Source organism: Crinia signifera, chromosome 1 (genome assembly GCF_055691185.1).
Source record: "Crinia signifera chromosome 1, ASM5569118v1, whole genome shotgun sequence".
Lineage (NCBI taxonomy): Eukaryota > Metazoa > Chordata > Amphibia > Anura > Myobatrachidae > Crinia > Crinia signifera.
Window position 1 is genome coordinate 410,391,631 of NC_139217.1, and position 23,792 is coordinate 410,415,422.

The window sequence follows — 23,792 nt, forward strand, 5'->3', positions numbered from 1 at the left end:
CATTTGGATATAAGTCATAATAAATGATTCCTCTCAGATGTAGCAGTGCACACCCGCGCTTCTAGGTGCCACGTTCACAATCTCTCCATATATGGAACTAGACACGCCTTTTGGGAGGAGTATGCCCTCAATGGGGAGCTTTGCAAAATTCTACTACCAACTATAATCTCCCTGAAACTAGTTTTCAAAAGTAGGCAAGTATGATGTAGCTACACTGTGGACATAATAAATGAAAGCTAGTATGTGCAATTTTGTTCTGTTCATAGGCAGTCACTTCTAGAGTCATTACTGTAGCATGGAAAGCCTCTCTTCTGTGTTAACATGGAAGGCAGTTAACCCCCTCTGAGACACTGCTTGAAATATAAACAAATGTAAAAAGATTGAGGTAATAGGGCTCATAAATACTTTTTATATAAGACATATCATATTAATACACGTATGGGAATATACCTAGCGTAATCATTTCTCAGCTCTGAAAATCAAGGTCATATCTTCCTGTAAACAGGGAGTATTCACTTGGGACATATAACGTTAATATCATGGTGTGCTCTGACTGTCAGCTTTCTCATATTATTAATAAAAACATGGGCTGCTCTTTACATCCATAACATTTTTATAGATCATTTTATGATCCAAAACTACTATTTTCATTGGCACAATGGCATAGTTAACATATTATGATTCAGAAATGTAAGTAAGCACGAGAATACTAATCTTAGGCTATCTACTGTATGCCAGTCATGCCAGGTTATTTAGTGCACCCAGTCAGTGTAAAGGACATGCATGAAGCTTAGAACTTAGAATGTAATACATTGCGGTCACTAATACTGTCTGTAGTACATTGGGGTAACTGATGTCATCTGTAGTACATTGGGGTCACTAATACCGTCTGTAGTACATTGTGGTCACTAATACCCAGAGCCGGCCCTAGCCTAAATGATGCCCTAGGCAAGATTTTGGCTGGTGCCCCCTAGCACCGCCACTAGTTCCACCTCTGACACTGCTCCCCTTTCCCAGCACCATCAACCCTCATCATAGCAGTCATCATTTTGGTGCTCCTACCTGCAATATTTTAAATAGAAACAGTGCACACATTTGGTGCGCAGCCCAAATAGGGGTGCGTTCTTGCTGGGAAGGGGCATGGCCACACAATTTTACCCCAAATTCAAATTATGCCACACAGTAGTGCAACTTTATTCACATTATATCATGTGAGAGTGTCCCTTATTCATGTTACATCACATTGTAGTACCACTTTACCTTATATACATTACTCATCAAATTATACCCTTAGAAAAAAATCCTGAGAAAATATTGTATTTTAAGCACCTCCATGGCCACACTGCAACCCAGCACAAAGCAGTGTGTGCTGGGCAGAGGAGAAGAGCTGCAGCTGCTGCTGTCACTTAAGGGGAGGGGGCCCAGGGCCCCCACTGGGCCCTCCCATCAGGCTTTGGCCTGGGTAATTTGTACCCCCTACCCGTTTCTCTCGGCACCCCTGATAATACCACACAGTAATGCCCCTTACACATGACACACATTATTTATGTCCTTATAACCGTAATGCCCCTTACACATTATGCCAACCTTTATTAATGACCTTCATACACATGACACACATAATGCCCCTTACACATATGTTTCACATTATTAATGCCCTTATACACATGACACACAAAATGCCCATTACACATGTCGCACATTATTAATGCCCTTATACACATGACACACATAATGCTTGTTACACATATGTCGCACATTATTAATGCATTTATACATGACACACATAATGCCCCTTACACATATGCCGAACACTATTGCACAACCCACCCACCTGCAGACCGCACTCGCACAGCCGCTAACACTGTGACCTCTGCTTGGATTCAGATGTTTCCTCATACATCTTGTCTCAATAGGCCATGCAGCTCCTGGCCAGTTCTGCTAACGTTGGTTGCCTTTTTTGCTGAAAATTCGTCTTATTTGCATTGTTATGACCAGCACACACAAGGAGCTTCCGATGATTAAAATGTTATGCAGCATGCCTATATTCTGTGTGCGACTGTGGCTGTACCTGCATACGGAATGCTATGTTACAGTGATTTCCATGAATACACTATTTCATATGCAGATACAGCCTCACTCACACAGAATATAGGCATGCTGCATATCATTTTAATCAGCAGAAGCTGCTAATGCCCCTAGGCATTCCAAATGCCCTAGGCAATTGCCTAGTGTGCCTATGCCTAAGGCCGGCCCTGCTAATACCGTCTGTAGTACATTGCGATCACTAATACCGTCTGTAGTACATTGGGGTCACTAATACCGTCTGTAGTACATTGGGGTCAGTAATACCGTCTGTAGTACATTGCGGTCACTAATACCGTCTGTAGTACAATGCAGTCACTAATACCGTCTGTAGTACATTGGGGTCACTAATACCGTCTGTAGTACATTGGAGTCACTAATACTGTCTGTAGTACATTGGGGTAACTGATGTCATCTGTAGTACATTGGGGTCACTAATACCGTCTGTAGTACATTGGGGTCACTAATACCGTCTGTAGTACATTGGGGTCACTAATACCGTTTGTAGTACATTGGGGTCACTGGTGCCGTCTGTAGTACATTGGGGTCACTGATGCCGTCTGTAGTACATTGGGGTCACTGATGCTGTCTGTAGTAACAGATAACAGAAGAGAAAAGTGTGTCCTGGTGTGGTGCACCTAAATAAACTTAACGATTAAAATTTAGCTTTTATTGGTATGTCTTAAAGGCGAAATATAAAAACACACAAACAAAACAAAATGTATGTGGATGTGTTTAAAAAGCGGCGGCTCTTTGACTCCACATCCGTTCTGACTAGAGGTAAGTATCCCCACAGGTATGGTATGCTGACACTTATATTATTGGTAATGCGACAATGCAGTGGGATCGTGTCAATGTAGCTCGAGGTCTTTTCATGCAGATGCGCACATCCTGACACCAGTGCGGTAATCAATATAAATATGAATATAATTTTGCACAGTTGGCTAGTGACCACAACTTAATAGACTATCTTTGTGTCATTTACTTTTTTTAGGGGAGGGGGATGCGTGGGTATAGACCAGTGCACAGGTTAATGTAGAAAAAATTCTAGCAAAAGGTATCAGGTATCCACAGTAAAGATATAGTATTTAGGGCTAGTAGTTCTAGCGTCCTTTCACAAAATAGAGATTGTGGAGGTGCTCCCTAGAGAGTATGAGAAGTATGTTTAAGGAAGAGGGGAAAGACTCTCTCTTTGTCGGGGCACTCTTTTTCAAAAAATTAATTTCTTTAAGACAGTTCAAGACAGTATTACGGGTTTAACATCAGGAAGACACAAAGGATCCCAAGAAAATGTTAATTGTTAGAAAGGTTTTTAGTGATACATTACTTGCGTGTATATGTGACAAGATTTAAAAGAATTGCTTTAATGGTTATTCATTAAAAATAAGCACTAGACATAGACAAAACAGTGACACAACCAAAAACAGATACATATAACATATAACATAAAATGATAGCTGAGCTCGTATTGGAAAAGACACTCAGGTAAATGGGGCCAATAGCGGTATGTTCCTCGTGGAACAGTTGGTCCCAAAAGTGGGAAATACCAAAAGTTCCCACGGGGGTCTCGGTCCCCAAATGGAATGCTCTTCCAAGTTTATCGACTCAAGTATCGGTGGTTTTGATAGGGATCAGAAATAATCGTTAGAAGAAATCAATCAATACACCAATATACAATTTCTCAGATGTGAAGTAGCAGTTAGTGATATCCATACAATGTGCCAGAGCAGAGTCGACACAGGTTACCTATAACTGTGCAGTGTGTCGTCACTGCAGATATTCGGAGGGCGTAATACCTGGATAGATAAAATATACTGCTACTTCACATCTGAGAAATTGTATATTGGTGTATTGATTGATTTCTTCTAACGATTATTTCTGATCCCTATCAAAACCACCGATACTTGAGTCGATAAACTTGGAAGAGCATTCCATTTGGGGACCGAGACCCCCGTGGGAACTTTTGGTATTTCCCACTTTTGGGACCAACTGTTCCACGAGGAACATACCGCTATTGGCCCCATTTACCTGAGTGTCTTTTCCAATACGAGCTCAGCTATCATTTTATGTTATATGTTATATGTATCTGTTTTTGGTTGTGTCACTGTTTTGTCTATGTCTAGTGCTTATTTTTAATGAATAACCATTAAAGCAATTCTTTTAAATCTTGTCACATATACACGCAAGTAATGTATCACTAAAAACCTTTCTAACAATTAACATTTTCTTGGGATCCTTTGTGTCTTCCTGATGTTAAACCCGTAATACTGTCTTGAACTGTCTTAAAGAAATTAATTTTTTGAAAAAGAGTGCCCCGACAAAGAGAGAGTCTTTCCCCTCTTCCTTAAACATATCTTTGTGTCATGTAGGACACCATTGGCTCAAATCTATATAGTTCAGGCTGGAGTTGCCTTTATTGTGGGTGAGCCTCTATGTGAAGAATTCGTCTATCGTAAATAAGAGTATATCAATGTTGAGTCTTATTCATATGGTTGTGCTGAATCGAATAGGCTTATAATTATTTATCAAATATGTAACCAATATAGTGACAGGTGAAAAGTCAACTCAGATACCAATCTACACGGGTGTCAACCGATTCAAAGTGCACCTTGGTTTGTTCAGGACTCTATTGTGCAGGCTAGAATTACCCTCAATATAAGGTAGCCTCGGTGTTGGATAAGATATATCTGTCTACTGATGTAGGTAGACTATATATAGTGCGGGCTAGAATTATCCTCAATATAAGGTAGCCTCAGTTTTTAATAAGGAACACCCGTCTACTATTGTAGGTAGACTAATGTGGGTTGATGTAAAGTACTATCAGAGTCTCTTGTGGTGCAAGGAACGTCCACACATTAATCAGCCAGCAAAAGTGACGACATATGTTAAAATTCCTCCTATTCCTCTTATTTTAGGCTGGAATTGCTCTTAGAGAGGAGAGGAAAAACATGTGCAGCTCTTTTTATCACAAAGAGTTTTTGTTGCCGGTTTTATGTCGACATGCAATTAAGTCTGTGTCAACATGAAATGATATTGACAATCGCTAATTGGTAAATCAGGTTAATGTACTCCGTTGAAACAATGGTAAATCAATAGTGGTTTTGATAAAATTTAGACAGTCAAAAGGAGCACTGCCTGTCAGCACATAGTCGTTTTAATAATCACTGGTTTATAAGTGCAGTTTTAATATACTCTTGAAATGCTTGTGAGTTAATTGTATCCAGACACTGTTTGTTTATAATGTTAGGTCAGTGTAGTACAATTAAACAATTTAACAATTTAGCAGGGGCGCTGCCAAAGGTTGGTGGAAAATACTTAATAGTAATCCACCTGTGATATACACAGCTACCAAGATTCAATTAAGGGTAGGGGCACTAATAGCTGTAAATGATGAATGAGTTACAGCGTGCCCTCCTATAGGCAGTATAAACGTGCGGAGTGCAGTAATAGTGCTAAGTTCGATTGCCTTAGATATATAAAGGTCAATCCCTGATTAGCAACAAGTTTCTGCCCCCAGCTAGTTGTTATAGGGTGGTCACAAGTTATCACCAAATGTGTCTATTGCACGGTGATACAACAGTGCGCATAGCAATGAAGAGTTCCTGTGGGTTAAAGCATAAGTCAAAAATACATCCTAGTCAGATGCGAGTCAAGAGAGCGTCACCGCTAGCCGGCGTACGCTTCGCGTTTAGCTTTTTCAAGGCCAACCCGACAGGCCTTTCTGAAGTGTTTAAATACCCTATCAGAGGGTGGGCGTGAGTATCTCGGAATCCACTGGCTAGAGAGTGTCCAATCATTTGCTAGCTCTTTCTACGGAGTGGCGTATGGACGTTCAGTGGGCTTGATTAACTCGTTTAGTGGGCGTGAGTATCTCAGGGTTCAATGGCTAGAGAGTGCTGGGTTAGGTCACGTTGCATATGGAGATTCTTGTAATGTATTGACCAATGGTCGGATCATCCGAACTCGATGGGCGTGGTGAGTACAGATGTGTAACTCTAATTGACAGATCATACGTAGTTGACTCTGTGTGTGTAATTATATTGTACACATGTTTGGAGATCTATGGTCATCTGGAATAAAGCATAAATTGTGTAGGCATTTATAAATTATGCCAGTGTACGCGGCAGCGATATAGGATGAATATCCCAGGAATACTAGAGAGTAAAGGATGATATGCGTAACACTGACATATGTCTTGAATAGTGCATGTGAATGGGGTTTATGCAGTTTCCTCAACTGGTTGTTGGTCATGAACCAGTACAGTATGTGGCAAAATAAAACGTATACTTTGTAACTGTTTGTCTCAGTAGTTCCCCACTGACTGGTACAGATTGTCTTAAGGGAAAGGAGAAAACTGCTTGTATGATCATGTTAATTTAAACTACTTCAAAACCCTTTATATACATCAATTATGATGCGAATATCACACCTATGAGTGAATAAGGATATGTCATGTATGCCTTATTTGATATAATTTTATAATCATATAGGTTAAAAAAATATATATGGACGTGTTGTGTAATATTATAAATAGAACCAGCATACTGTACATAGAGACAGTGTCTGGTTGTCAATGATAAAAGTGATAAAAGTGGCATCCCCACATACATCTGACCCTAGCCACTTAGGACCTCTATATAATCTGTGGTATACTGATGAAGAGAGGTTAGCGATACGAGCGTTAGAGGAACTCCAACGTGAAAATACAGACAAGACCCCTGACTATGAGACACCCAGTGGATCAGACACACACATCCAACAACCAAAGAGAAAATCTACATTCTACCCAGATTTCTCTATCTGTCCAGTGGTCAAAACCTTTGTTGATGTAGTTAGCAGAGATCTGGATAAACTACAGAGAGACAAAGGCCCACGTCATTTCTCTAGTAATTTGAGCCGAGATGAGCAAAAGGCCATACGTGAAATTAAGAACTGGAATGACACCGTCATCAAACCCTCTGATAAAGGGGGGAATGTAGTCCTCTGGTCTAGGGATCTGTATATTCAGGAGTTGGATAGACAGTTGGGAGACGCCACCTGCTATAAGAGGTTAACATTCAACCCTACTGACGACTTCCTCAAATCTTACTCCCTCATGCTAGACACAGCATACAAAAATGGGGTCCTCACTAAAAATCAGTATGAATTCCTACTGGTAAAAAATGTCCGCATTCCAACCATGTATCTACTCCCCAAAGTTCACAAACATGAACAGATACCACCCGGCAGGCCAATTGTCTCTGGCATAGGAGGGTTGACGGAAAAGGCTAGTGAATTTGTCGATTTCCATCTACGACAACACGTAGTCACCCTGCCCTCCTATGTCAGGGATACTATGGATGTCCTCAAAAAATTACAGGATGTGGTTCTCAATGACAACTCTTGGCTGATCACGTGTGACGTGGAAAGCCTTTACACGAGCATACCACACCAACAAGGCATCCACGCAGCACGGTACTTCCTAAGTATGGACCGAGAAAATGATTTACATGATATCATTATCCAATTGCTGCGATTCGTCCTTGAACGGAATTATTTTGTGTGTAATGAGGCCTTCTACCTCCAGGTACGGGGGACCGCTATGGGGAGCACGTGTGCTCCGACATACGCGAACCTGTACCTGGGATGGTGGGAACGGGAGGTGGTGTTTCACGAACAAAATGAGCCATATACCAGCCACATACTTTTGTGGCTAAGGTATATAGACGACCTATTAATCATCTGGGAGGGAGATGCGGACCTTTTTGTAACCTTCATTAATATCCTTAATACCAACCGATTCAATCTCCGCCTCACTTATGAAATGAGTCAGGAGGGGGTCAACTACCTGGACCTGCGTCTAAATATAGAAAAAGATGGAACTATCTCCTCTGACATGTTCAGAAAAAAGACGGCCACAAACTCATTATTACATTTCGAAAGCGCCCACTTCCCCCCTGTCATTAAGGGGTTACCAAAGGGAGAGTTCTTGCGCACTTAGCGCAACTGCTCACATGATAAAACATTCCTAAAAAGAGCTGACGAACTCGGTGACCGTCTTAGAGAAAGGGGATATAGCAATCGAGCTATTAAAGCGGCCTACAATGACACCAAAAGGGTCAAAAGAGAATCTTTACTCATCCCGACTAATAAAACCACAAAAGAAGACCAAAAGGTCAGATTTATAGGAACATACTGCCAAGAATGGCGTGACATTCAAGGGATACTCAACCAACATCTTGATATCCTCAAGACTGACCCCGACCTATCTCCCATCCTAGGTAATAAAATTGATATCAGTTGGAGGAGGAGCAAAAATTTACGGGACATATTAGTCCACAGCCATCTGGACAAGGTCAAAGGGCCTGACAAAACAAAAAAGGGCTCACGCAAATGTGGCACCTGTAAAGCCTGTATGTATATGGTCACCAAAGACACATATCAGGATAAATTCCAACACACATGGGTAATTAGGGATAACATTACCTGCGACACGGCAGGGGTCGTATATCACCTGCAATGCCCATGTAACAGAATTTATATTGGCAAGACAATCAGGCCCCTCAAAAAACGCATACTGGAGCATGTCAACAGTATCAAAAATGCTCAGAAAGACAAAAGAGCTATGAAGACACTTACTCCAGTAGCTCGTCATTTTGACCGCTGTCACCAACAAGACCCTACGGGGTTAAAAGCATATGGACTTTTGAAGGTCAACTTGGGGATCAGAAGAGGTGATCTAGATAGGGAACTGCTGAGACAGGAAACAAGACTCATCTTTTTACTCGATGCCATGTTCCCACATGGTCTTAATGAGGAGAATAAATATACAGCTTACCTCTGAAAAAGTTGACACAATAATATCAACTCTTTCCTGGAACATACTTAAACACTCCTAATAATTCCCCTAATATCGTGCCTTCTAACTATACGCATGTCTCCTTAGTGCATCTATGGGAAATAGATGTTTTATTGCAAAAATTCTATTCCAATTCAAAAATTGTCGACATTATGAGGTAGACTCTCTGTCGACAAACCTTCACTAAACCTATAACAACGATTTACTCTTCATAATCTGCACACCTAGAAATGCAAGAGACAATACCATATTTACTTCACTTTATTCCAATATGAAATCCAAATTGTCGACATAATTCCTGTCGACAAAAGAAATAATAAATACATCAATTCTTCCAATTTCATTTCACGAGTTATTCTTTACCATTAATTCGTCAACACACACTACTCACCATTAGGGGGCGACCAGAACCCCTGTTCCCGTTTCGCACAGTTTTATTTCACATATTTGTCTTAATGTGTTACACTTGTTGTTGTTTTTTGTGGGTTTTTTTTTTTCACTACCTCCCTCCCATTATATTAGTATGGATGTGGACTATAACTTTCACCTCAATTTAACTTCACAATCAACCGTTCACAATTTTATGATTAAGACTGACACTGTCAGCTACACACAACACTTACTATTTAATTATTAAATGTATATGCATAACGCACACCCTCCCTGACATGCACACTTTTTTCATCACATTCCACTTTTATCATTGACAACCAGACACTGTCTCTATGTACAGTATGCTGGTTCTATTTATAATATTACACAACACGTCCATATATATTTTTTTTAACCTATATGATTATAAAATTATATCAAATAAGGCATACATGACATATCCTTATTCACTCATAGGTGTGATATTCGCATCATAATTGATGTATATAAAGGGTTTTGAAGTAGTTTAAATTAACATGATCATACAAGCAGTTTTCTCCTTTCCCTTGAGACAATCTGTACCAGTCAGTGGGGAACTACTGAGACAAACAGTTACAAAGTATACGTTTTATTTTGCCACATACTGTACTGGTTCATGACCAACAACCAGTTGAGGAAACTGCATAAACCCCATTCACATGCACTATTCAAGACATATGTCAGTGTTACGCATATCATCCTTTACTCTCTAGTATTCCTGGGATATTCATCCTATATCGCTGCCGCGTACACTGGCATAATTTATAAATGCCTACACAATTTATGCTTTATTCCAGATGACCATAGATCTCCAAACATGTGTACAATATAATTACACACACAGAGTCAACTACGTATGATCTGTCAATTAGAGTTACACATCTGTACTCACCACGCCCATCGAGTTCGGATGATCCGACCATTGGTCAATACATTACAAGAATCTCCATATGCAACGTGACCTAACCCAGCACTCTCTAGCCATTGAACCCTGAGATACTCACGCCCACTAAACGAGTTAATCAAGCCCACTGAACGTCCATACGCCACTCCGTAGAAAGAGCTAGCAAATGATTGGACACTCTCTAGCCAGTGGATTCCGAGATACTCACGCCCACCCTCTGATAGGGTATTTAAACACTTCAGAAAGGCCTGTCGGGTTGGCCTTGAAAAAGCTAAACGCGAAGCGTACGCCGGCTAGCGGTGACGCTCTCTTGACTCGCATCTGACTAGGATGTATTTTTGACTTATGCTTTAACCCACAGGAACTCTTCATTGCTATGCGCACTGTTGTATCACCGTGCAATAGACACATTTGGTGATAACTTGTGACCACCCTATAACAACTAGCTGGGGGCAGAAACTTGTTGCTAATCAGGGATTGACCTTTATATATCTAAGGCAATCGAACTTAGCACTATTACTGCACTCCGCACGTTTATACTGCCTATAGGAGGGCACGCTGTAACTCATTCATCATTTACAGCTATTAGTGCCCCTACCCTTAATTGAATCTTGGTAGCTGTGTATATCACAGGTGGATTACTATTAAGTATTTTCCACCAACCTTTGGCAGCGCCCCTGCTAAATTGTTAAATTGTTTAATTGTACTACACTGACCTAACATTATAAACAAACAGTGTCTGGATACAATTAACTCACAAGCATTTCAAGAGTATATTAAAACTGCACTTATAAACCAGTGATTATTAAAACGACTATGGGGGTTATTCTAGTTCATTCTTTCTGACAAAATTCTTCTTAGATGGACAAAACCATGTGCACTGCGGGTGGGGCAGATGTTACTTGTGCAGAGAGAATTAGATTTGGGTGGGGTTTTTCTTCAAAGTGAGATCTATATTGCAGTGTAAAATAAAGCAGTCAGTATTTTCCCTGCACAGAAACAAAATAACTCACCCAAATCTAATTCTATCTGCACATGTTACATCTGCCCCCCCTACAGTGCACATGGTTTTGTCCATCTAAGAAGGATTTTGTCAGAAAGAGTGAACTAGAATAAACCCCCATGTGCTGACAGGCAGTGCTCCTTTTGACTGTCTAAATTTTATCAAAACCACTATTGATTTACCATTGTTTCAACGGAGTACATTAACCTGATTTACCAATTAGCGATTGTCAATATCATTTCATGTTGACACAGACTTAATTGCATGTCGACATAAAACCGGCAACAAAAACTCTTTGTGATAAAAAGAGCTGCACATGTTTTTCCTCTCCTCTCTAAGAGCAATTCCAGCCTAAAATAAGAGGAATAGGAGGAATTTTAACATATGTCGTCACTTTTGCTGGCTGATTAATGTGTTGACGTTCCTTGCACCACAAGAGACTCTGATAGTACTTTACATCAACCCACATTAGTCTACCTACAATAGTAGACGGGTGTTCCTTATTAAAAACTGAGGCTACCTTATATTGAGGATAATTCTAGCCCGCACTATATATAGTCTACCTACATCAGTAGACAGATATATCTTATCCAACACCGAGGCTACCTTATATTGAGGGTAATTCTAGCCTGCACAATAGAGTCCTGAACAAACCAAGGTGCACTTTGAATCGGTTGACACCCGTGTAGATTGGTATCTGAGTTGACTTTTCACCTGTCACTATATTGGTTACATATTTGATAAATAATTATAAGCCTATTCGATTCAGCACAACCATATGAATAAGACTCAACATTGATATACTCTTATTTACGATAGACGAATTCTTCACATAGAGGCTCACCCACAATAAAGGCAACTCCAGCCTGAACTATATAGATTTGAGCCAATGGTGTCCTACATGACACAAAGATAGTCTATTAAGTTGTGGTCACTAGCCAACTGTGCAAAATTATATTCATATTTATATTGATTACCGCACTGGTGTCAGGATGTGCGCATCTGCATGAAAAGACCTCGAGCTACATTGACACTATCCCACTGCATTGTCGCATTACCAATAATATAAGTGTCAGCATACCATACCTGTGGGGATACTTACCTCTAGTCAGAACGGATGTGGAGTCAAAGAGCCGCCGCTTTTTAAACACATCCACATACATTTTGTTTTGTTTGTGTGTTTTTATATTTCGCCTTTAAGACATACCAATAAAAGCTAAATTTTAATCGTTAAGTTTATTTAGGTGCACCACACCAGGACACACTTTTCTCTTCTGTTATCTGTTCATATCTATTTGTGTCCAGTGGTAGCACACCCCTTGTGAGTAATACATATTAGTGTACACAAGCACAATAGCGGTTCACCCACTTTCCTCAACACGTCTGAGGGTCCTGTGCGAGCAGCAAACTCATTCCTGTCTTGCTGTCTGTAGTACATTGGGGTCACTGATGCCATCTGTAGTACATTGGGGTCACTGATGCCATCTGTAGTACATTGGGATCACTGATGCTGTCTGTAGTACATTGGGAATCACTGATGCTGTCTGTAGTACATTGGGGTCACTGATGCTGTCTGTAGTACATTGGGGTCACTGATGCCGTCTGTAGTACATTGGGGTCACTGGTGCGGTCTGTAGTACATTGGGGTCACTGATGCCGTCTGTAGTACATTGGGGTCACTGATGCTGTCTGTAGTACATTGGGGTCACTGATGCCATCTGTAGTACATTGGGGTCACTGATGCCATCTGTAGTACATTGGGATCACTGATGCTGTCTGTAGTACATTGGGAATCACTGATGCTGTCTGTAGTATATTGGGGTCACTGATGCTGTCTGTAGTACATTGGGGTCACTGATGCTGTCTGTAGTACATTGGGAATCACTGATGCTGTCTGTAGTACATTGGGGTCACTGATGCCATCTGTAGTACATTGGGATCACTGATCCTGTCTGTAGTACATTGAAGTCACAGATGCCACCTGTAGTACATCGGGTCACTAATGCCATCTGTAGTACATTGTGGTCACTGATGCAGTCTGTAGTACATAGGAACTGACGTGAAAGTCCATTGGTACCACTGCATGCTGCATAAGTCCAGTAATACTGCCGGTAAAGTCCAGTGATATTGCTGCATAAGTCTAGTCCAGTGGTACTGCTAGTCCAGTGGTACAGCTGACAGCCTTATAAGTCCAGTGACAGGTACAGGTGGGAGACTTTCTTCACAGGAAGAGGAGCAGCAGAACAAGAGGACATGCACTGAAACTAGAGGGAGGAAGATTCAGGGGAAATTTGAGGAAGAATTACTTCACAGAAAGAGTAGTAGATAAGTGGAATAGCCTCCCATCAGATGTGGTAGAGGCAAATACAGTGGTACAATTTAAACATTCTTGGGGTAGGCATATTGATATGGTTTGTGGTAACATGTTTAAAAAAGGTATAAACAAAGCAGGGGTTTGTACCAGTCGCACAGGAAAGTACAGTAACAGTCGTTTTTCAGGTGGACCCTTATATTGGTTGTTTTGTGTGGAATTCACTAGAGTAAACCAGTAAGGGTGTGCTACCATAAGACATTAGATTTGAGAACGAGAAAGGAGAGAAAGCACAGAATGTCTGGGTTGGTGCACCTTGAAAAAATTGTACAGTAAAATGGAACTTTTATTAAGGAATGTTTTAAAAGGTTGCGAAAATTAAAAACACACTAACATACATATACACACAACTGGTGATTTAAAAAGAGGATTAAATCCTGATGCAGTGTGCCCCCAAGTTATTGTGTCAATATCAATAGAATATTTTATAAGTCTCCTGGTGTATGTGCACCTAGGCAAAACCCAGGGTCCTGACGAAGCTCTTGTGAAGCGTGCGCCGACCGCACACAGTGTGTCCCCCCATACCCGCTCCCCACGTATTTTGATTGTTGTACCAGTTGCACTTGACGGGTCTCCGCTGTACACGGAACCCCACTGCTTACAGGTCAGGGTCTGACGGCCGTCACCTGACCCAAGCAGCACTCCGGTCCCCCTGAGGCCGTGCAAGGGCACATACCTCAGGCGCTCGCTATTAGCAGGGATTAGGCGACTAATCTCAGACGCGGTAACAGTGACCGCTACATGAGCGGGTAACGGAGACACTCTCCACACCCAGCACCACGGTCCTACCTTGCATACCCAGACCAGTCTTGAGCCTCCCGGCAGTACAGATCGAGCCTACACCTTGAACCCGATCTCATAGTAGATCTCATTTTAAGGGTTACATACAAGCCGCAATTATCTTTGTTTCTAGTTAACAGCAATCCCATTTATCTATGTATTTTGATTGATGTACCAGTTGCGCTTGACGGGTCTCCGCTGTACACGGAACCCCACTGCTTATAGGTCAGGGTCTGACAGCCGTCACCCGACCAAGGCAGCAATCCGGTCCCCCTGAGGCCGTGCACGGGCACATACCTCAGGCGCTCGCGGTTGGTAGGGACTAGGCAATCAGCCTCCCTGCAACACAGATTGAGCCTATACGTATGAACCCGATCTCATGGTAGATCTTATTTAAGGGTCACATACAAGCCGCAACTGTCTGTGTTTCTAGTAAACAGCAACTTCCAAGTGGGTTTTTTCTAGGTGCACATGCACCAGGAGACTTATAAAATATTCTATTGATATTGACACAATAACTTGGGGGCACACTGCATGAGGATTTAATCCTCTTTTTAAATCACCAGTTGTGTGTATATGTATGTTAGTGTGTTTTTCATTTTCGCAACCTTTTAAAACATTCCTTAATAAAAGTTACATTTTACTGTACAATTTTTTCAAGGTGCACCAACCCAGACATTCTGTGCTTTCTCTCCTTTCATGTTTAAAAAAGGGCCAAGTGGTACTTATCTGCCGTCAAATTCTATGTTTCTATAAATAATATGATTTGCTCCTGGGCCAACAACCTGAGGCACCACTGCAAGGGCCTACGGGCTCTCTACGGTGCCTAGGCAAACTGTTTGTGAACCACTGCATTACAATATAATGTGTCCCCCCCCCCCAAAAAAAAAACAAAAACATTTTATAATTTTTGTATAGACTAGTAATTGGAAATGGAAATGGAAGAATAATATACTGTAGGGGAAAAAAAGGGGAAAACCAAAAATATATCTCAAGTTGGCAAACAATGGTGTCAAGCACTTTCTGAGCAAAGTACAAATATGTGAAATGAGGAGGTAAAATCAATCACACACAGATGTAGTCACAACAATCACCACTTGGCTAATAGAAATGCATTAAGCAGCATTGGCGCCACAGGTGCGACATTGGCACGCTCGTTAACAAACATGAGTGGCATATTGATATCCTTACAAAAAAAATAAGGATCAAATATGGTTTGAGGTAACCTGTTTAAAGAAGGGGCAGACTAGATGGGCCAAGTGGTTCTTATCTGCTGTCAAATTCTATGACAGTCCAATGTACACTGCAAAAAAATAAAGATTTATTTTAATCCATCTAAATTTTTCAGGTTTTGGCATGTGTGTGGTACACTCTCCTGTGCCACCCACATATATTAATTTTGAAATACTATAACACCAAAATAAAAAAGGGTTATTTTTTAAATACGTATAAATTTTTCAGGCTTTGCTGTGTGTGTGGTTTAGGGGTATACTCTCCTGTGCCGCATATTATTATAACTCCACAAAGATAATGGAGAACAAAAATTTGGAGGATAAAATAGTGAAAGAACAAGAACCACTTCCTCCTAGTGCTGAACGGCTGCCACTAGTCATAACATATAATGCCATCAACGTCGTCTGCCATGGCCGATGCCCAATGTCATCGTAGAGGGCATGTAAAATCCAAACTGCCAAAGTTCAGTAAGTTGAATAAAAAAAACAAATGTAAATCGTTTGAGGAGAAACGTAAGCCTGCGAGTATGCCATTTACAACATGGAGTGGCAAGGAACGTCTAAGGCCCTTACCTATGTTCAGGACTAGTGGTTCAGCTTCACATGACATTTGAACCCCTACTCCTCCCCCAGCTAGAAATTTTAAGAGAGTTAAGCTGTCATCAAAAACACAGCAAACAACTGTGCCTTTTATAAATCCGCAAGGAGAGTCCAAGGGTGTTGGTGGTTGTAATGCCTGACTTTCCCATCACTGTACGGGAAGAGGTGGCTCCTTACACCTTTTGCAGCACGCCCTCTGTATATGCTGAAAGGATCACCCTTCAGGAACTTGATATTGAAGGTGTCAGTGTTGTACACCATGAGGAGGATATGGATGTAGCTGGCACTGAGGAGGAAGTTGACGAGGAGGATGCTGCTGATGGGATGTGGTTTGCTTAAGAAAGGCACCGGGCGAGACAGCTGTTGTCCGTGGGATGCAAAAGGCCATTGCCATGCCTGGGCAGAAGACCAAAAAAATCCACCTTTTTGGTTTTACAGAACCTAAATAGAAACAAATCCCCTGGCCCGGACAAAATACACCCTAGGATACTAAACTAATTGAGTTCTGTCATAGCACTACCATTATATCTGATATTTGAGGAATCATTAAACTCGGGAATGGTACGAAGGGACTGGTGCATAGCTAAAGCAGTACCAATATGGAAGAAAGGTAGCAAAACTAACCCTGAAAATTATATACCATAATAAGAGAGAGCATCCAAAATTTCTTAGAACAGGAGAAGGTGACAAGTAAGGATCAGCATGGGTTCATCAAAAATAGATCATGTCAGACTAATTTAATTAGCTTCTATGAGGAACTCAGCTGGGCACTGGATTTAGGGAAATCTGTTGATGTAACAAGGTGCCTCATAAAAGGGTATCTATAAAACTAGGTAATTTAGGATTTGAAGATTTTGTAATTGGATTAAAAACTGGTTGCACAATCGGGGACAGAGATTGGTGGTAAATGGCATACGTTCCAGTTGGGGTAATGTCCAAAGTTAAGTCCCGCAAGGTTTAATATTGGGACCCACCTTGTTTAATATATTCATTAATGATACAGGAAGTGACATAGTGAGTAAAATTGTCATATTTGTGGACGACATTAAATTTAGTAAGGAACTTAAATCATGAGTGGATGTGGATACACTACAAGGGGGTTTATTCTAGTTCATTCTTTCTGACAAAATCCTTCTTAGATGGACAAAACCATGTGCACTGCAGGGGGGCAGATGTAACATGTGCAGAGAGAATTAGATTTGGGTGAGTTATTTTGTTTCTGTGCAGGGAAAATACTGACTGCATGATTTTACACTTCAATATAGATCTCACTTTGAAGAAAAACCCCACCCAAATCTAATTCTCTCTGCACAAGTTACATCTGCCCCACCCGCAGTGCACATGGTTTTGTCCATCTAAGAAGGATTTTGTCAGAAAGAGTGAACTAGAATAAAGCCCAAAGTGACTTAATTAAACTGGAAAGGTCACGCTCTTCCTCCTTTTCTGGAAGCACGACAAATATTTTTGCTGAACTCTCCCCTTCCCCTCATTTTTTCCTGGTGCTGCGCCTGAATGTACAAAACTCTAATTTCTAGTCCTCTAGATTCTGCTATGCAGTTGTATTTGGAGTTCCTAGGAAAGAAGCAGTGCAGTTTTTTTTACTTTAATGGCTCAACCAGGGCTGCCGAGAGGTATGCCGGGCCCTGGTCAAATTTTGGGGGCATGGACTAATTGACCACCTCCCATGATTAGGCCACATCCCCAAAATGTTTAAAGAGAGTGAAAAAGACTCTAAAGTCGAGGGGAAGTGTTATTCTCCCCCCCTCCCCTCAGCAGCAGCACACACCTACAGCTTGTGCTTTGCTGACAGAAGGCTCAGCATGAGCTCTCATGCTGTCAGTGAGACGATCATGCTGAGCCTGCTGTCAGCACAGCACATGCTGTAGGTGCTGCTGCTGCCAGGGAGGGACGGAGGGGGAAGTGGGTCAGACCATGGCCTCCACTGGGCCCCTCCAGCAAGCCTGGGCCCGGGTAATTAGTACTCCCTCCTCTCCTCTCTGCGGCCCTGGGCTCAACACTCTCTTAGAAAGAGACCTGCCACCCTTCCAGACAGTTCATGTCCCTCTCTTGGGGGCACACACCCACCACCTTCAAAGGCAGAAACCTGCCACTCTCTCTCTCTCTCTCTCTCTTTCTCTCTTTCTCTGGAGCAGACCCAACACCCTCTCATGCAGAGACTCAACCTTCTTTTATGCATAGTAATATAGTTCAGCCTTTATAGAGGAACCGTTAGAGAGTACGCTCTAGATTAGGGGTGGGCAACAAGCGGCCCTCCAGATGTTGATGAACTACACATCCCAGCGTGCTTTGCCTTAGTTTTGCTATTTGGCCAAGGTGAAACTGATGCAAGGCACGCTGGGATGTGTAGTTCATTAACAGCTGGAGGGCCGCTTGTTGCCCATCCCTGCTCTAGATGTTATATCCCCTTTTGAATTATTTTCTTTGTTTCAATGTCGGGATAACTCAGTGGTTCCCAAACTTTTTCAAACCACGGCACCCTAGAGCATGGGTCCTCAAACTGCGGCCCTCCAGATGTTGTAAAACTACAAATCCCAGCATGCCTTGCCACAGTTTTGCTATAAGGGAGTGTTAAAACTGTGGCAAGGCATGCTGGGATTTGTAGTTTCACGACATCTGGAGGGCCGCAGTTTGAGGACCCATGCCCTAGAGCATCAGAATTTCTTTCATGGCACCCCTAGGCCAAAAGTTTCTTATTCAGAAATTCAGAAAAAAATTAAGTAAATTGTTTTATATACATTGTCATACAAAGGTTTAAGGGACAGGATTAGCTTCTGTTTGTCCATTTTATTATTGACAGCCCACCAGCAATGATTTTGCCTTTTACATTGACCATAAATAATTTGAATTGGTACTGGACCACCAATCCAAGGCACCCCTGCAAGTGTCCCGAGGCACCCTAGGGAGCCACGGCACACAGGGCCTTATTCTGGTTCACTCTCAGAGGCAAATTCCTTCTCAAATGGGCAGAACCATGTGCACTGAAGGGGGGGGGGGCGTGACTTGTTTTGTTTCTGTGCAGGGAAAATACTGACTACTTTATTTTTACACTGCAATATTAATAAAACCCCACCCAAATCTAACTCTCTCTGCACAAGTTACATCTGCCCCACCTGCAATGCACATGGTTTTGTCCATTTGAGAAGGAATCTGCCTCTGAGAGTGAACCAGAATAAGGCCCACAGTTTGGGAACCACTGGGCTAACTAATGATTATGGGTTGTACTTTTTTGAAAGTTTTTATTTTTCCCAATACATATTTGTCCAAACTTATTTTAAATGTATTCATCTGATGACACCACCTCTTCTGGAAGATAGTTCCATACAGTATAACAGGCTGACCCTTTGGTATTTCTTGCTCTCTCTGATGGGAGAATTCGAATTGGGCCAGGACTAGGAAGTCTTTAAGTATCACAGATTACAACAATAATTTGTACTGTTTCCTTTTGATTATGTTTATTATATTGTCATTATTAGCTACAGATGTGTACATATATTATTCAAAACGTATATAATAAATTATATAAATGATACAGTATATCTCGTTTTAGCGATAGTATTGTATAGTGATAACGTATTCACATATTGTAAATCTATATAAGGAATATGACATTCGTTTGATTGAGTAACTATTTATTTTTGTTTATTGCAGAGCCTTGTGAGATCCTTTAGCAATCTTAATGATGTGGGCTTTCTTCAAGTGAAAGTCATAAGAGCAGAGGGATTGATGGCAGCCGATGTCACAGGTAAGAAGTGATGAACCCTCTATATGGGATTCCTTGTCAGGAAATTAACATATACTCCAAACAGCTGTTAATTAAAATGTAGAAAAAAATTGAAATGTTTTGTTGTGCTTTGCTGACATTTATTTGTTAGGTTTTCCACCCGGGGCACACGCGATATTGCAATTACATTAGAAGAGATGACATGCTATGCTACTACTGGTTGGCTTGCAGTTTATATTAAGGCACCTTGGAAAGGAAACATATCATTAAAATTATGTCTTGGTAATGGCAATCTTCGTGGATACTGGAGAATAACTGTGTGAGGGATGTACTAATGTTCCATTTGTTCCCTCTAAGGCCATTGAATTTTTTTAAATTCCTGTGTTGACAGAATTGTCACAATTGACATGCAATAATAGGTCGGGGGAGATTTTTGCATCTTATAAGCAGCAGTTTTTTCAGGATACCTTCATATAGGAACACCAATTATTCAGTGCTGTACAGAGAATAGTTGTCCTTCCTCGTCTCTGCTCGTTTGGAGCTTACAGTGTAAATTCCCTGACACACAAGTGCACCTACAGTATACTTCAGTGTGTTCCAGTCAGCAGCCATTGACCTAACAGTATATTCTTTTGTTAGTGTTGGAGGAAACTGCATTATTGCCTGTGGAACGTGCAGGACATCATATACACACACACACACACACACACACACACACACACATATATATATATATATATATATATAATAGTAGGGGGACCGGCACTCCCAACACGGGGATAACTTGCCCAGGTGCCTTCACAGCTTTAGCAATAAAGCTATATACATACATGGGTAGGTGTGGCACTCGGTTCCTTAGGGTGCAAAAAAAACGACAGTACAGTGTCACACTGGTGATCAACATTTCAGTGCTCTTTGCTGGCACTATCGTCATAGTGCCAGTAAAGAGCACTGAAACGTTGATCATAAGTGTTACACTGTACTGTCGTTTTTTTGCACCCTAAGGAACAGAGTGCCACACCTACCCATGTATGTATATATATATATATATATATGAACAAAGAGCGGGTACAGAGTGCGCTTATGATATACTAATATGCATATCATATAAAATATATTTATATATAACAGGTTTTACCTTTTATAATATTTTATATACAAAAGATAAAAACAAACAAATACAATTCAGTTTGAATCCTGTATGTGGTTCATTCACAGCATGTGATCAAAACATATGAATGTGACCCAACGCGTTTCGTCAACTAGGTGACTTCATCAGGGGCGAAAAGTAGTTTCAAAATGAATGATACTAGTGAGATGTCAATATGGATATACCCATAAGGGAAGTAGGAGCATCTCCTTCTTAGGAGTTAGTTAAACAAGAATCCGATATGAAATTCAAAACAGATCGATGATCATCAAAACAGTGAATTCCTTCATACAATCAGGAACAGATTAAACAGCCCAGCAGTAGGTTCTTAAAGTTTCAGACAATCACAAGGGAATTTAAAGTGGTCTTAGCTAGGTGCGTTAGCTCTGAAATCCAAAGCTGGAATCAGTTAAGAGTGACTATATAGGTCACTCTGAACTGCATGCACGGGAGAAATAATTCAATGGTCGAAGGACTTTCCTGCCTGCGAATGGATGATTATGTAAATCATCCATTCGCAGCCATGCAGGGGGGGGGGGGGACTGCGTGTGAGGGGGGGGGGGGGGGGCGGCCGGCACTGCGGGTGTAGGGTGGCGTCTGATGGACTTGCTAGTTTTAAGCCTCCTACACAGCTTTTCTGTTTGTGTTTCAACCTACATAAGCTGATGATCATTATCACCTATTTTGCATGATTGGTTAATCATACAGTACACCTGACTATAATCCTATGAAATTCCTGACTTTGTGTAAGTCTACCCAGAAGAATTGATGCTGTTTTGAAGGCAAAACCTTCAAAAGAGGGTGCTCGCACCAAAAATGTGATTGATTATGATTTCTCTTCTGTTCATTCACTTTACATTTTGTTACTTATTAAAAATAAACTCTTTTTGATAGCATTCTTACTTCATTATTTTTTCACACCTGTCTAATCTTTTGCACAGTATTGTATATATCATAAAATAAATAAATAGCTATATGTTAATACATATGGGGCAGGTCCCATCTTTGCAGGGGATGGCGATGGCGACGCCAGCCGCCATCCCCCGCCAGCGCCATATCTATAGCGAGAAGGGGACGCGCGCGACGGCGCTTCCAGCGCTTCCCCCAGGTCACTGTCGGCGGTCACCTGGGGTCCCAGCCGCCTGCCCGCCCCCCCCCCCCCCTAACCCTGTCCGTCTCCCTCAAGAGGAGACAGACAGGGTTCCCGCCGACGGAGATTGAGACGCGCATGCGCGTGAGACAGTTAGCGAGGCTGCTGGCGGATCGCCAGCGCTGACGTTCTGGCGATTCGCCAGCAAAGAAGAAGCCTGCTTCATCTGTATATTAGTTGCATAGGCACAAAACTATATTACAGTAACTCTTTTGTTACACTAGATGGCTATGAACTCGGCATTCCCTGCTGAGGGGTATCGGCATAACACCAGGCTTAATTCCTTGCCCTTGGGTACCTTGGAGGGGAAGGGACCTTTATTGGAGGGGTCCCCACTCCCCAAGGAGCATGGCCAGGGCTAACTAGTTGGGGAAACCTGGACCGGGCTAAGAGCCTGGTGCTGGTTCTTTACTTACAGGGGTACTCTGCACAATCTTTCCTCTGTATTTATAGAAAGGCCTGAGGCTGGTTATGCTTAGATTGGGGACCCCACAAAAGTTACATTTTTTTAAACTCTTCTATTAAAAACCGAAGCACTACACGGATTTGTCTGATCTGTGCATGCCTCTCCAAACATGCCAGCCAAAAGGTGTTCTATTTTTAGCCAAATTCATGGCAGAGTTGCCAAAACAAATGTTGGTACAGTAAATTTCCATGTTGTAGTGGTGCCTATGGAAACCCCTGACAAGTTTGGTCGATGGTCTGTTAAATCCTATATGTCTGTTCTACTGTTATTGTCATTCGTATTTGAGCATACTCTGCAGTCTTGAATGAACAGTAAATTGACCCCTCAAGGGGTTGACCCCTCAAGTAGTTACCAACCTGAATATCAGGTTGGTAACTACTCTTGGCTGATGGAAATATGCTTAAGTCTGTTTGGGAAATGTTGACTTTGAGGTGGAGAGATAACATCCAAGATGAAATGGTAGAAAGGCATTAAGAGACACGGAGCAATATTGATGGTGACAATTCAGGGGAGGATACATAGGTTTGAGTATTATCAGTGTACAGATAATACTGAAATCCAAAACAGTTGATTAGTTTTCAAACACTGAAAGAGCGATTAGATAGGTAGGTTGAGAACCAAGAAAGGGCTGTGTTCTGAAGACCTAGGGATTGTAGTGTTTGTATGAGAAGAGAGTGGTCGACAGTGTCAAAGGCAGTGTTAGCCTTGTGGGCGGCAGTTGTGTCGGCAGTGCAAAGCTTCCAGCAGTGCCATCCTGCTGCTGCCCAGCTGCTGTGGGGAGAGATTCCGGAGCTGGTACGAAACATGCTGTGGAAGTGGCGGGAGAGCAGGAGACTTTAAAAGTCCCATTGAATCAATGGGAAGCCACCGATTGGCCGAGAGAACCGTCTGTCATGGCTCTCTGCCCATCAACAACTGCCCTTATGAATTCTCCTGCTTTCCTGATGCTGCTGCAGCATGTTCCCAGCCGGCGCCCCTCCTCTGCTCCTTAGCGCCAGCCTCTCTACCCACAGCAGCCAGACAGCAGCAGGAGGCAGAGCAGGGATAGGAGGGTGCCAGT

At 41.8% G+C, this 23,792-nt stretch overlaps 1 protein-coding gene across 5 annotated transcripts in view; it reads left to right on the forward strand.

Moving 5' to 3' along the window:
• Nucleotides 1-23,792, forward strand: part of MCTP1 (multiple C2 and transmembrane domain containing 1) — a 798,197-nt gene that overhangs the window by 419,222 nt on the left and 355,183 nt on the right. For all 5 annotated transcript variants that reach the window (XM_083151771.1, XM_083151772.1, XM_083151773.1 and 2 more), the window contains one exon: nt 19,894-19,987. In XM_083151771.1, the coding sequence (XP_083007897.1) occupies nt 19,894-19,987 (94 nt within the window). The remainder of the gene's footprint in view (nt 1-19,893; nt 19,988-23,792) is intronic.